Genomic DNA, 15,815 nt, shown 5'->3' with positions numbered 1-15,815 from the left:
TTTCTCTGCCTTATCTCTCTGTGACAAAATCATGTTGAAATCAGGTAAATATAATGTTGTAACTGCAAAGGAAAAGAAAGAGAGGCAGGTTGTATATGTTGGTTTCTTGTGACACCGGGGATGGGATCTACACACTTCTCATATGCAAACTACTCCTCTCAGTAACAATTAATCTGAATTCATTTCACTACTTTCAGACTACCCAATCATGATGACGTTAACACAGAGTATCTCTACACTTCAGAAATCCAGTAAAATCAGAAATACTACATGTTATAAACACTAAATAGTTGACCCAAGTCAGCCAATGTATGCCACATCATGGAAAATTTTCTGCAGCTAAAAAATAAAAATGAAGTTTAGGTTTTCCACTTGCATGGTTTCCATTTTGTAGCTTTTGGTTATTAAATGAATGATTGATAAAGTATTGCATAGTAATAGGCAAACCCTGCATATCAATTTTACACCGGGTTTCATACAATATGTGACTGACACTTTCAAATTAGATTGACAGTGATCTACAAATGACACAACCAATCATAGGAGAAGGCTAAGCTGGCACTGTAGGAATTGTTGTCTATAGCCCAACATCAGGTACAGACATTTAGAAAAAGATCTTGAATTAAATGAAATGGTGTATGATGCAACAATTAAATCATTGATGTAATTTCTACGAGAGGCTGATTGATCTGAAACACACAAGTACTTTCTGGATTCCTAGTAATAGGGCCCATCAAGGGAAAATTTGTCAAACTGATGATACTGTGCTTTGTACATTTTTAGGCAGCCTCTGGTGGATACTTTACCATCCTGTGGAACAGAGGCATGTATCAATTTCCTGACAGAAATCATTCTGTCTAAAGAGCTGGATAAAGATAGAACAGACACCTTTCTGTGGTCCTTGGCTTTCATTCCAGAACCTACATCGTCTATGGTCGCCACAATTACTGTGAGAAGTTTCATTCTGCTTAATCCAGTTGTAATTTATACTGCTAATATGGTTTAAGATTGTTGTTTGAGAAAACACTGGGTGACTGGACTAAATTCAAAGGTGACCATGAGGAAGCAGCGGGCTGTAGTCTGAGGCTTGATAGTTTCAACAGTTTTTATGCTTGCTTTTGAATTGGGGCGGTGCTATCAAGTTAATTAAAGCTGTCAATCCTTGATTATCATTGGTAGAATATGATACAGTAATGAAGGCAGGAAGAAACAGCCAAGTACTGAAGGCATTTGTGTAGGTGATAAGATGAGGGCTGGCACGGTAACATAGTGGTTAGCATGACACTTTATGATAACAGTGACCTGGGTTCAAATCCCGCTGCTGTCTCTAAGGACTTTGTATGTTCTCCCCATAACTGAATAGGTTTCCTCCAGGTGCTCTGGTTTGCCCCACAATCCAAAGATATAGCAGTTGTTGGACTAATTGGTAATTGTAATTGGGGGATTGCTGAGTGGCATGACTCGAAGGGTCCAAAGGGCCTATTCTGTGCCGTAGCTCAGGTTAAATTGAAGATATTTAGAACATAACAATAATGTACTGTTGTTCCATGGCTATGTTCTCCAGTGGTGCTGTCTAAGCCTTTATTTCACCCATGTTTAGTTAGCCTCGGCAGCATCACGCATTCAACAAATGGGTGTGTTGAAATACAGTCAGAACAAAGTGTGAAATATGCGGAACTAGAAAAATTAGCTTGCATGATCTGACAGAGCAAATTATTCACAGGTATACATTATTGAGTTGAGTTGAGCATTATTGACTAAATAACACTGAAGTGCATGTTTCTTTTGGCCAGAATGGAAGAAGATTAGGAATGAGTATTGAATGTGTGTTCATCAGTCTTCAGTTCCTGTGAAGTGCATAAGTGTGAATCTGACGGACTTTCACTTGCAGGCTCTGATGGAATCACCAGATGCAAGTAGGCAAACCTTTCTTGGAACTTCGTCACTGCTTCATAACTTTTGTTCAAAGAACAGAAGATGTCAAGAAGTACCGGAGGTACAGGGGTTCATGAAGATCCTGGAAGGTTATGTCCAAGGAAACTGTAAAGCACGGGAGTCTGACAAAAAGGAAAAGGTAGGAATATAAAATCAAAAATGCTGCAAATCTGAAATTACAACAGAAAATGCTGGAAACACTCCAACAAGGGGTCTGACAAAGGGTCTTTGACCTGAAATGTTAACTCTATTTCTCTTTCCACATATGCTGCCTGACATTTTGAGTGTTTCCAGTATTATCTATTTTTGTTATAGGTGGGAATATGTTGCATTCAACAGTCTGAGGGAGGTATTCATATGTAACCTTGTGCAACCTTCACCCATTCATGCTCCATATATGCTTGGATTTGAAGAACATGTGTACAGAATAGTATCTGATGAATGGCATTTGGTGAAATGAGAGATGACACTGGAGCGATGCAGAGATGGCAGAGGAACTGAATGCATATTTTGCATCAGTCTTCACAGTGGAAGACGTCTGCAGTATACCGGACATTCAAGAGTGTCAGGGAAGTGAAGTATGTGCAGTGAAAAATACGACTGAGAAGGTGCTCAGGAAGCTTAATGGTCTGAGGGTGGATAAATCTCCTGGTCCTGATGGAATGCGCCCTTAGGTTCTGAAGGAAGTAGCTGGAGAGATTGTGGAGGCTCTAAAAATGATCTTTCAAGAGTCAATAGATTCTGGCATTGTACCGGATGACTGGAAAATTACAAATGTTACTCTGCTATTTAAGAAGGGTTGGAGGCAGCAGAAAGGAAACTACAGACCTGTTAGCCTGACATCAGTGGTTGGGAAGTTGTTGGAATCAATTGTTAGGGATGAGATTACAGAGTACCTGGAGGCACATGCAAAGGCCAAAGACAGCATAGTTTCCTGAAAGGAAAATCCTGCCTGACAAACCCGCATTTCTTTGAGGAAATTACAAGCAGGGTAGACAAAGGAGATACAGTGGACGTGGTGTACTTCGATTTCCAGAAGGCCTTTGACAAGGTGCTGCACATGAGGCTCTTAGCAAGGCAAGAGCCCATGGAATTACAGGGAAGTTACTAGTGGCTGGTCGGCAGAAAACAGAGTGGAAATAAAGGGATCCTATGCTGGCTGGCTGCCGGGTACCAGTGAGTTCCACAGGGGTCAGTGTTGGGACTGCTGCTTTTTACAATGTATGTCAATGATTTGGACTATGGTATTAATAGATTTGTGGCAAAATTTGCCGATGACACAAAGATAGGTGGAGGAGCGGGTAGTGTTAAGGAAACAGAGCCTGCAAAGAAACTTGGATAGTTTAGGGAAATGGACAAAAGTGGCAAATGAAATACAATGTTGGAAAGTATATGTTCACACACTTTGGTGGAAGAAATAAACGGGCAGACTATTATTTAGATGGGGAGAGAATTCAAAATACAGAGATGCAAAGGGACTTGGGAGTCCTTGTGCAGGATACCCTAAAGGTTAACCTCCGGGTTGAGTCGGTTGTGAAGAAGGCAAATGCAATATTGGCATTCATTTCTAGAGGTATAGAATATAAGAGCAGGGATGTGATGTTGAGGCTCTATAAGGCACTTGTGAGACCACACTTGGAGTATTGTGTGCAGTTTTGCACTCCTTATTTTAGAAAGGATATACTGACATTGGAGCGGGTTCAGAGAAGATTCATGAGAATGATTTCAGGAACGAAAGGGTTACTGTATGAGGAATGTCTGGCAGCTCTTGGGCTGTATTCCCTGGGGCTTAGGAGAATGAGGGGGAATCTCATAGAAACATTCCGAATGTTAGAAGACCTGAACAGATTAGATATGGCAAAGTTATTTCCCATGGTAGGGGATTCTAGGACAAGTGAGCATGACTTCAGGATTGAAGGATGTAAATTTAGAACTGAGATGAGGAGAAATTACTTTAGTCGGAGGGTGGTAAATTTGTGGAATTTGTTGCCACAAGCAGCTGTGGAGGCCAAGTCAATGGGTGCATTTAAGGCAGAGATAGATTCTTGATTAGCCAGGGCATCAAAGGGTATGGGGTGAAAGCAGGGGAGGGGGGATGACTGGAAGGATTGGATGATTGAACGATTGAATGGTGGAGCAGACTCGATGGGCTAAATGGCCTACTTCTGCTCCTATATCTTATGGTCTTGTATACAATGATGAACTACTTTCCTTGACTTTCACATTAAGGGCACAAATTTTAAGAGGTATTTATTTAAGAGATAAAGAAAATCTTGGCAATATTCAATAAATATGGAGTACATTCTTTCAATCAAAGAGATAAAGCATAATAAAAATTAATATATAAATGATAATATCCCCCAACTTTCAGCTCCTTAACTTCCAGGATAGCTATAGATAAGGATTGGTATGGTTCTTGTGGGAGTGTAAGACACTAGTGCGTCACTTTTTTCTTGCATAATCTCCAATGATGGTCGTGTTGCTCGGCATATGAGAGAGAGAATAAATTGCGGGGTTAATGGGAAATAAGGAGAAAGTAAATGGAACTGATGGGATTTGTTTGCTGTGGAAACCAGTCTAGAACCAATGTCCAACTTACCTCTTCCTGTGCCATAATAAACAAGTGCCATCAGATAAAATAGTGCTTACTGACAAAAGAATCACCATAATGCAATGTTTGAGTACAATATATACAGTACTGTGCAATCACAGTGATTGGGTTGTATTACAGACCACACAGTAGAATAGTCACCGGGTTATTGAGGAATAAATATATAATCAGATTAAGGAAATGTCTAAAAATAATAGGGTTGTTGTCATGGGGGATTTCAACTTCCCTAATATAAACTGGGACCTCCTTAGTGAAAGGGGTTGAGATGGGGCAGAATTTGTTAAGTGTATCCAGGAAGCTTTAAGTCAATGTGTGGACAATCCAACAAGAGAACCTGGTGTTCGGTAATAAGCCTGGCCAGGTGACTGATCTTTCAGTGGGTGACCACAGCTCCTTAACTTCCAGGATAGCTATAGATAAGGATCGGTCTGGTTCTTGTGAGAGAGTTTTAAATTGGAGTAGGGCAAATTATGAGGGCATTAGGCAGGAACTAAGAAGAGTTAATTGGGAGCACCTTTTTTCTGGCAAGATCACATCAGACACTTGAAAGTGTTTAACGATCAGTTGCGCCGAGCCCAGGAAAGGTATGTTCCTGGTAGAAGCAAGGTCAGGGATGAAAAGATGAGAGAACCTTGGATGTGCGAGAGATGATGAATTTACAAAAAAGAAGAAGGAAAAGTATGTAAAGTTTTGGAAGTTAGGATCAAACGGAGCACATGAGGAGTATAAAGAAGCCAGAAAAGAACTAAAGAAGGAAATCAGGAGAGCCAGGAGGGGCCATGAAAAGCCCTTGGCAAGCAGGATTAAGGTGAATCCCAAGGCATTCTATACATACATCCAGAGCAAGAGGATAATTAGCGAGAGGATGGGACCACTCAAGGGAAAAGGGGCGAACATTTGCTTGGATGCAGAGAATATAGAGGACCAGGAGATCAGTGCTGAGTGTATAAAATACATTTGGGTGTTCAGAGGCCAAGGAGGAGGAAGTGCTGGGCCTGCCAATGAGTATTAAGGTGGATAAGTCCCCAGGGCCTGATGTGATTTACTCCAGGTTATTGAAGGAGCAAAGGATGAGATTCCTGGGGCCTTGACCAGTATCTTTATGAACTCTCGAGCAACTGGTGACATCGTGGATGAATGGTGAGTGGCTGATGTTGTACCTCTATTTAAGAATGTAACAAGAGAAAATCCTGGGAACTGTACACTGGTAAGTATCATGTCAGTGGTAGGGAAATTACTGGAGAAAATTCTTAGGGATAGAATCTGAGTATTTGGAAACCCATGGCCTAATTAGGGAGAGCCAGGCAACACACACAAAATGCTGGAGGAGTTCAGCAGGCCAGGTAGCATCAATGGAAAAGAGTACAATTGATGTTTCGGGCGAGAGAAAGATAAAGAGTTAGAAGGTGGGGGGAGGGGAGCAACAAATACAGGTGATAGGTAAAACCTGAAGGGGGAGAGAAGAAGTGAAGAGCTGGGAAGTTGGTTGGTGAAAGAGATACAGGGCTGGAGAAGGGGGAATCTGATAGAGAATAGAAGGCCCTGGGAGAAAGAAAAGAGGGTGGAGCACTGCAGGGAGGCAATGTGTAGGCAAGGAGATAAGTTGAAAGGGGGGAAAAAGGGATGGGAAATGGTGAAGGAGGGTGGGGGGGGGGGGTTCATTACTGGAAGTTCGTGAAATCGATGTTAATGCCATCAGGTTGGAGGCTACCCACATGGAATATAATGTGTTGCTCCTCCAACCTGAGTGTGGCTTCATCATGACAGTACAGGAGGCTGTGGATTGACGTAAGTGAAATTAAAATGGGTGGCCAGTGGGAGTTCCTGCTTTTTGTGGCAGATGGAGCGTAGGTGCTTGGCAAAGCAATCTCCCAATCTATATCGGGTATAACAGAAATACAGGAGGCCACACCGTGAGCACCAGATACAGGGATGACCTCAACAGACTCACAGGAGAAGAGTTGCCTCATCTGGAAGGACTGTTTGGAGCCTTGAGTGGTAGTGAGGAGGAGGTGTAGGGGCAAGTTTAGCCCTTGATCCACTTGTAAGGATAAGTGCCAGGAGGGCGATCAGTGGGGAGGGACGAGCAGACGAGGGAGTAGCATAGGATGTGATCCCTACAGAAAGTGGAATGTGGGGGAGGGGTGGGAAAGATGTGCTTGGTAGTGGGATCCCGTTGGAGACAGTGCCAGCATGGCTTTGTGCAGCGCAGGTTGTGTCTTACCAACTTGACTGTGTTTTTTGACAAGGTGACAGGAGAGATTGATGAAGGTAGGGCAGTAGATGTGGTCTGCATGAATTTTAGTAAGGTATTTGACAAAATCCCTCTTAGGAGGCTAATCCAGAAGATTGAGATGCATAGGGTTCACGGCGAGTTGGCTGTTTGGATTCAAAACTGGCTTATGTGTAGATGGCAGAGGGGTTTTATTCGAGTTGGAGGTCTGTAATTAGTGGTGTTCCACAGGGATCTGTGCTGGGACCTCTGCTGCTTATGTTGTATATAAATGATCTGAATGAGTGGGTTAGTAAGTTTCTGGATGATACCAAGGTTGGTGGAGTTGTGGAGAAGACTGACAAAGAATACTGCATGATATAGATCAATTGCAGATGTGTGTAGATGGAGTTTAACCCAGATAAATGTGAGGAGTTGCACCTTGGTAGGGCAAATGCAAGGAGACAGTACACTGTGAAGGGCAAGATCCTCAACAGTGTTGCTGAGCAAAGAGATCTTGGGGTTCGAGTTCATAGCTCCTTGAAAGTGGCTACAGAGGTTGATAAGGTGGTTAAGAAGGCCGATGGAATACTTGCTTTTTTTAGTTGAGGCATTGAGTTCCAAAAGTCAAGGGATTATGTTGCAACTTTATAAAACTCTGGAGTATTGCAGACAGTTCTGATCGCCCCACTATAGGAAGGACTTTGAGGCTTTGGAGTGGGTGCAGAAGAGGTTTACCATGATGCTGCTTAATTTAAAGGACGTGCTATCAATGAGAGGCTGGATAAACTGGGGTTATTTTCTTTGGTGTAGCGGAGGCTGAGGGGAGAGCTGGTAGAAGTTTATAAGATTATGTGAGGCATAGATAGAGTAGACAAGGAGTATCTGTTTCCCAGGGTAGAAATGTCTAATACCAGAGGGCATGCTTTGAAGGTGAAGGGGGGGGGTGGTTTCGAAGGGGATATGAGGGGTAAATTTTTTACTCAGAGCGCGGTGAGATGTCTGGAATGCACTGCCTGGTATGGTGGTAGAGGGAAATATGTTAGAGACTTTTAAGGGATGTTTGAATAGGAACATGAATGTGAGGAAGATGGAGGGTATAGACATGGTAAAGGGAGGAGGGATTCATGTTTGGGTGTTCTTGATTTGCTTTTTAGCTGGGTGGGCACAACACAGTGGGCTGAAAGGCCTGTCCTGTGCTGTACTGTTATATGAGTGCATCATCCCAGTACTTGCATAAAGACCAGCTCCACAGCTCAGTTCTCAATTGGTTTAGATTGAGTTGGACTAACTTTGGGACACAACCCTTCTCTCCTGGCTTTAGGAGGACGAGAAGCCCAACTGCTTTGTAGATTAAAAAAAAGAATTTGCAAAAAGCTCAAGTTTACTAAGTACACATGGGCCAAGCAAATATCATATGTATAAGAAATAACGGAATGTGTAGAATGCAAAACCAAAAGGAGGCATTTTCTGACTTAAATAAAACAATCTTAAGTAAACATTCTGCTGAGGTTAGCTTGAAAATCCTATATAATAGCTTCTTGTCTTTTTCAATGCTGAGCTGTTTAATGGACTAAAATTATTCGCCCAAGCTTTTGGAATTAAATCAGTGTTCTTTGATTAGCCCTTTTAAAAACACAGACTGAGGTAGCTTCTTCAGACTCGGTTCCTCCAATAAACATTATAATTTTATGAAGAAAAATAGAGGATAAAATGATTATGCAGCAGAGAAAGTTAAGAGCAAATTTGGCCAAAGTGTTTAAATCACATAAGATAAATAGAGTAATGACAGGTAAACAGGATTAAATAGCCTTTTAAAAGAGGGCTGAGGAGTTGCAGTGTTCCATTATCCTGCTGTTGAACTGGAATGCAGGCAACATAACTCTTCCCACCCTGTCTACCTTAGTGGACTCATTGGCTGACCTGCCTCCCAGTTGATTGGTTCATTACATCGCTGTTGCATCATAGCCAGGAGTGGCTTGCATCTGCCAAGACAGACCTGTAATGCTTAAAAGTAATCTGAACCTCATTAAAAAAAAGTGCATTGTCTCTGGGGCAGCTGCTGGCAGGAGTGCCTCAAAATGCTTACTTTGGGTAGCTTTTATTTTTGCAGTGAAGTCAAGGCATACGTATATTGTTCGGTTATGGAGGGACTATTGCATTAAGAAAAATAAGGAGTGATTTAATTGAAATATAAGTTCTTAAGGGAAATAGAGTTCTGACAGATTGTCCTACCATTTTAGGTTAAAGAGATTAGAAGATTAGTTTGTCACGTGTACAGTATATCAAAACATACAGTGAATTGCGTCATTTTGTGTCAACACAGTCTAAGGATGTGCTAGGGGCATTATGCAGGTGTCACCATACCTCTGCACCAACATAGCATGCCCACAACTTACCAACCCTTTCTAACACATGCCTTTGGAATGTGGGAGGAAACCAGAGCATCTGGAGGAAACCAGTTTTCATAAAGTGGAGAAAATGAGCAATTTCAAGTTCCTGGGTATCAAGATTTCTGAGGAGCTAACCTGATCCCAGTGTATTGATGCAGCTATAAAGAAGGCAAGAAGGCAGCTGTATTTCATTCGAAGTTTAAAGAGATTTGGTTTGTCACTTTAAAACACTCAAATTTCTACAGAAGTACTGTGGAGAGGATTCTGACAGGCTGCATCACTGTCTGGTATGATGGGTGGGGGGGGGGGGGGAGCTGCTACTGCACAGGATTGAAAGAAACTACAGAAAGTTGTCAGCTTTGTATTGGGTACTAACCTCCATAGGATCAAAGACATCTTCAAGGAGCAGTGCTTCAGAAAGGTTATTATTAACTGCCCCCATCACCCAAGACATACCCTCTTCTCATTGTTACTGCCAGAAAGGAAGTACAGAAGCCTGAAGGCACACACTCAGCCATTCAGGAACAGCTTCTACCCCTCTGCCATCTGATTCCTAAAGAGACATTAAACCCATGAACACTACCTCACTTTTTTGTTATTTCTGTCTTGCATTTTTTTAATCTAACCATTTAATATACATATATACTTACTGCAATTGATTTACTTTTTATTTTTTCCATATGATCATGTATTGCATTGAACCGCTGCTGCTAAGTTAACAAATTTCATGACATATGCCAGAGATATTAAACCTGATTCTGAAACCAACATTGTCACAGGGAAAATGTCCCACATGCCAAAGTCGTCCATACTTTAGGTTAATTGTAAATTATTCCAAGCATATTGGTAAGTGGTAGAATTTGGGAGAGACTTGAGAATGCGGGGAGATTCAAGAAATGGGATTATTGTAGGATTAGTGTAATCAGGTGGTTAATTATTGGCCATGCTCTCCATTACTCCAAATGTGAAGCTGCTATTTACTTTTGCTGGCCTGTCTTGAACTAGTAGTGAGAATACTAAAATAAGGGTCAGCTGTTCGAGGCATTGATGGCAGTAAATTGGGGCAGCACAGTAGTGTAGTGTAGTGTAGTGTAGTGGTTAGCACATGTACCTGTCTTGGGGTCACAACTCTTTCCACGCTTGGCTCAACAGCAGCGCTTTAAATGCAGCTGGCGCTGAATGAAAGAATGATGACTGTTGTAGGATATTCAGCATTGTGCTGCATATTTTATTACCTGTGGTCATGCATTAAAGGAGTGTGTTTACTTCCAGTCTCAGATGGAGTTGATATTGTGACACTGCTGTGCGTGTGCATGTGTGTAGTCAATGATCCCCTGCACAGAGAGCAAACTTACAGTGCCGGCAAAGCATTGTTTTCTCATCTATTTCCAGACACAGAAGAGAACATGTCTGTCTTAGAGTGTAACTTCTCTTGCACAACTTCCATATTTTCCAGATATCCCTAGAACAGGGATTCCCAACTTGGGGTCCATGGACCTCTTGTTAAATGTCATTGGTCCATGGCATAAAAACAGTTGGGAACTCCTGGCCTAGAAGGATGCCTAAGAAAGGTTTGTCAAGTTTGACAGCCTTTGACACTATAGTCTTTGTTCCGCTCTGTTGGCTGTACTTGGAGTAGTGACAACAAACAGATTTCCCTGCGGATAATTACTGGGAATACTCAGAAGGTCTGACACAATCTATGGATGGAGAGGAGGGTTTGTTTCCATTCAATGTTATTTCATCAAAACTGAGAAAAGTTAAAGAGCTGGGAAGAATGGGGAGGGGTGGAGAGGAGGAGAGAAATATCTCTTGATGGGATGGAGAGAGATTGAATGGCTTGCTGCAGTGGTGCAGGTTGGGGGAAGGTGTTGAATCCTCATTAGTCACATGATTCAACGAAGGAAGCAACTAGAGGGGCATAATTGTAAATGAAGAGGGAGAAGGAATAAGAGAGGGAAAATGTCTGAAGGTGAGATACTCACTAGACAAGCAAAACACTGCATCTGCAGGGTACAGTTTTGTTTTCCTGGGGAAATTGTTACTGGACTGCAGAAACCATGTACTTCTCTGTAGGTTCAGATAAGGAGGATAGTTCCTTGAAGACTCTGGGCAGATGAACCATTATAAATTGTCCTACTCCACTCCACTGCACTCAACCTCCTCCTCTTCCTCCCTTTTCTAGGAGTGGAAAGTATTTCCTTGATTTCGGTTTATCCTCCCAGTCCTGCAGTACTCCGGATAGGGTTGGGAGAATAAGCAGATTATGTCCAGTAAAGCGTGCTTGTAGAAGAAAATTGAAATAAACTAAACGTTGTCCAGCAGCTGCCACCAACTCCTTGGAGACTTGAAACGTTTGAAGAAAGCGCCGCACTTTTACATAGTCACTTCAACAATCATTTGCATCTAACTGATTAGACAGTACAAAATGGATTGTCTCATTAAATAGTGCTGCCGGATCTTTCAAGTCTCAAGCTAACTATGTGAGGGTAAGGGCTGAAGGAAAGCACCAGGTTTATCATGATGCACCTACCCACTGCACTTTCTGGCAGACATCCACTCCATGTGTACAACCTCCCTCACTATCATAATTTCTGGGGATTTCAAAATTCTGACGTATATTGAGTTTGCCAAACAAGAAACCCAGCCCAAGAACTATTGTTACTGAAAATAAACTAACTATTTTCTGTTTTGGTGTAACTGCATTTGCTGATTAATATTTATATTTTACTTGAGCCGGTAATGGACTGAATATTGAATTTACCTAATCTCCAGGTGTTGATGTCCTTGAAAGCCATTGGAAATGCTGGTCTCGCAGCGGGTGCTCTGATCCCGACTCTGAATAAGTGCGTGCAGTCGAAAGCTAATTTGCTACAAGTGCGACTTGCTGCTATTCATGCTTTCCGGAGAATTCCCTGCGAAGCTGATGTAAGATAATATTCACAGCAGGTTGCTTATCTATGGAGGCACGAGATTGCAGGTGCTGAAATCAGTGTGCTGGTGGAAAACTCAGCAACTTGAGCAGCATTTGTAGGGGGTGGGGGTAAAGGAGTGCCATCTTTTTAGTTGAAACCCTGCATCGAAACTGATGAGCTTAGACCCACACTGCGGACCACTCCTTCTCCCCACTGATGCTGCTGACTTGCTGGTTTTTTCCCCAGCAGACTCCTTGTAATATTTTGCTGCAGATCTACAGTGAGGATCTTTTCTGTTCTGATTAAACGTTGTTTAGTTTTAAATAAATGCAGGTTAATCGTTTAAAATTTAATGCAAAATTTATTTAAAGTGACCAGACCTTTTGCTTTGTCCGCCTGACTTGGTTCTTCATTCTTGCTAATGCTGTTGTTGCTTTCAGCGCACTGTGTTGGTTCAGCTGTATCAGACAATGGATGAAGATGTGGAGCTCCGAATTGCAGCTTACTACACCTTAATGAAATGTCCCAGCGATCAGCTGTTCGAAACAGTAGGCCTCACACTACAGAAAGAAAAATCCACTCAAGGTTGGGATATTGACACTCTTGGAAGTTTGTTGTGACAATGAGTGATGTAATCAAAACAACTTCATGGGGTCATTTAATTGGCAAGCTTATTGAAAATATGCCACAAAGTTTGAAGGGATGGATGAAGAGCGATGTATTAAAGCTTACTTATTTAACCATGTGACAGTGGAAGAGTTACAAGATGTTTCTGTTAAGGAAACAGACCAGGGTTTGATGAGAAATTGTTGCAAATTTATTAGTCTGGATTTAAAATTTAGCCTGTAGATTAACGCAAGTTGCAGGCTTGTGTACTTAATCCAGGAATGATCTTGGCTCTCAGTTATTTTCCATTCACTAGACCTGATCCTTTCCTGGCCTTAGTAGGGATAACAGTCCGGTCAGTGTGCAACAGCAGCAGTTTAAAGCAAAAGGAGATCATACAAGAGCATAACAGAATCGAGGCAGGATTTGGCCACTAGGTCGCTCAAGCCTGCACTACTCTTCAACATGATTATGGTTGGTCAGTTCCAGCCTTGTCTCCAAGACCAGTTCACCTTAGTACTCAGTTCCCAAATTTAAAAAAGAAATTATTTTCCCCCTTCTTAAATATTTCCTGGGATCATCTAGCTGCCACAGCCGTCTTCAAAAGGAAGTTCTGCAGATTTACCACTCTCTGTGAGGAGAATCGCCAATGTGCCTTAGTCTTCGATGTCTGCCTTCATGCCATATAACTATGCGGCTACCTTTGAGACACTCCCATAAGTGGAATGATCCCTGGGGATCGTTTACACTGTCATGCTCCCTTAGTGTAGTTCAATAACATCCTACCTCTCGCCTAGTTGGGCGAAAAGGCGGGATTCCCTACTGTATGATTCTATGACTCATTCTGTTAAACACCAAATAGTGAAGATTCCGAGTATTGAGCCACTCATGATCGGGTAACCATCTCAATCCAATAAGTAGTCTGATTTATTTCTTCTCTACGTCTTCCCATGTTAATATATACTGCTGCGTGGCCAAAACTATACATAATCCTCAAGGTATGGCCTCACCAAGGCTTGTACAATGTTAATATCCCTTCCTGATTTCCAAGCTCAAACCAGCTGTAAAAAGACTAATTTCCCTTCCTAACTGCGTGCCGCACCAGTCTGTTAACCATCTGTGATTCATGCAAAAGAACACCTAGATGCCTCTTTCCTACACCTATTTGCAGTCTCTCTCTGTTTAAGTCATTGTTTGTCATTTGAGCTGACTTAGCAGTGCATGACCTCGCACTTCCCCACGTTAATTTGCCAAGTTTTTCCCCACCAGGAGCCATTCCCGGCTTTGACTGTGGAGAGCTCCAAGTACATCCTCTGTTATGAGGGATGGTGCAGGAATTTAGAGTTGGAAGAATTACTGGGATAAAGGAGGCCCAATTTTCCAGGCTAAGATTGCTGTTCAAAGTAGGGTCAGCTAGCCCAGTAACCCTGTAGCTCCACCTGATGTAGCAATTAAACATTGTAGTCTTAAAGCATGCAGTTGAGAAATATTGTTTTAAGACAGCAGACCCAGAGAGTGTTAGCAAAGCCTGAGCTGCCATTTTAACAAGACCCCTGGTAGCCTTGGCCTGGTTACATTTGCCATGTAGTTGAAGGTTGATGTTAGCCAGATTGGGATAGTAGAAGAGTGGATGAATGTAAGGTTTATTTTACCCCCTTTTACCTGCTGCACACTGAGAGTGTGTGGTAGCTATTGATGGTTACAAAGCCAGTGAATGATGCAATCAGGTGAAACACCAATAAGGACAATCATATAATTAGTATATTTCATTTCCACTTATCCAGCAAAAAAATCGTCTAAGGTTCTGTATACTGTCTTCAAATTTATTTCTGAATTTAGAATAGAGAGTAATATGATCTCCACTAATTACTTGTAATGATGAATTTCTTTTGTTGTCATTAAAGTGATCATTCTCAATTTAATGAGAAGAGCTGTTTGAAATATTTTTGCTGTTTTATCCAGATGATCAGGGATAGAGTGGAGGAAGCATTCCTGCAATAAATGGACCATGTATTTGAGCAGTGGCGTGTTTGTACACTGTGGTGCATGTGAATCATTCTTTAACCAATTAAATCTCTTTTCTCAGTGGGCTCTTTTGTGTGGACCCATTTATCTCAGATCATGGAAACAAATGACCCCCTCAAGCAGCAGCTGAGGGAATCTCTTCCCAATTATATCATCAGCAAAGACTTTGACCTGGAACACTGGAAATATTCATCGTATACGGATGCCACTTTTCTGTCAGGTATAATGGCGATGTGTTCGACCTATGTATGCCAATTACTTAAAAGAGGACATCTGTTGACTTTAACTCAAGTGACGTCCCCACTTGTAGAGCCCACCGAAGCTGTGACAGCATTTTGTACGGTAGAAAAATGAAGAGCAAAATTAGTGATCATGCTTGCCAATCAGTGCTTTAAAAGTTTGCTTTGGGTAGTTTTAGAATTATAAGTAACTGCAGCTTGTTATATTATATTTGGCAAACATTTGAAAACATGGTGTAATGATTTTTAGAATTAGCTGTTAAGTTGGACTTGCATATCGTAGCTTGAATACATGTTTCCAAGTCAAAAGGTTGGTTTTGGACACAACAATCCCAGTGGAGAAAACATTATAAAAGAACCCTTTGTAATGTAAAAAGTATTTGTCAGTATTCCAGATGCACTGTCTATGTGTTGTAGTTATAATTCTTAGAAATTAAGACATTGTGCAACAGCTATTGAGGAAAAAAAGTGTTTTGTTTGCTAATGAAATCTTTACCGTTGCACTTCATCTGTTACAGAATCATTTTCTGTTGGGACAAATGCAGAGGCTGCTCTTGTTTTCTCTCCAAAGTCCTTTTTGCCTCGTTCGATAATGGCAAATCTCACCATGTTTGCAATGGGCCATGCTGTCAATCTTCTGGAGGCAAGTTTCCTTTGATCAAATAGCATAATGATTTTCCTAATTAGTCTTGAGAGTGAGAGAGAAGGAGACATTTTCAAAATGGCAGGAATGTCAGAACTGTGGAGAGTCTGATTCAGAAATCCAAGTACAAACTGTACTAGGGGTCATACATGGGCACAAACAATTATTAAAAAAAAAACAATGAAATGAATTCAAATCAATTTGACCAGAGTATAAAGAGGTGAGTTATACTCTGT

The 15,815-nt window shown here is 41.6% G+C and overlaps 2 protein-coding genes across 2 annotated transcripts in view; both read left to right on the top strand.

Moving 5' to 3' along the window:
• LOC132400048 (apolipophorins-like) overlaps window positions 1–1,006 on the top strand; it is a 103,906-nt gene extending 102,900 nt beyond the window's left edge. The window contains exon 11 of the mRNA XM_059981134.1: window positions 784–1,006. Within this exon, the coding sequence (XP_059837117.1) occupies window positions 784–1,006 (223 nt within the window). The remainder of the gene's footprint in view (window positions 1–783) is intronic.
• A 935-nt stretch (window positions 1,007–1,941) lies between these two features.
• The window catches only part of LOC132399349 (uncharacterized), a 215,820-nt gene continuing 201,946 nt past the window's right edge, over window positions 1,942–15,815 (top strand). Inside the window, exons 1-5 of the mRNA XM_059979603.1 lie at window positions 1,942–2,074; window positions 11,927–12,079; window positions 12,507–12,651; window positions 14,759–14,917; window positions 15,455–15,579. Of these exons, the coding sequence (XP_059835586.1) occupies window positions 2,009–2,074; window positions 11,927–12,079; window positions 12,507–12,651; window positions 14,759–14,917; window positions 15,455–15,579 (648 nt within the window). The 5' untranslated portion in view covers window positions 1,942–2,008. The remainder of the gene's footprint in view (window positions 2,075–11,926; window positions 12,080–12,506; window positions 12,652–14,758; window positions 14,918–15,454; window positions 15,580–15,815) is intronic.

This window comes from Hypanus sabinus, chromosome 9 (genome assembly GCF_030144855.1).
Source record: "Hypanus sabinus isolate sHypSab1 chromosome 9, sHypSab1.hap1, whole genome shotgun sequence".
Classification (NCBI taxonomy): Eukaryota; Metazoa; Chordata; class Chondrichthyes; order Myliobatiformes; family Dasyatidae; genus Hypanus; species Hypanus sabinus.
Note: the sequence above shows the minus strand (reverse complement) of the source record. Positions and strands in the feature narration are given on the sequence as shown.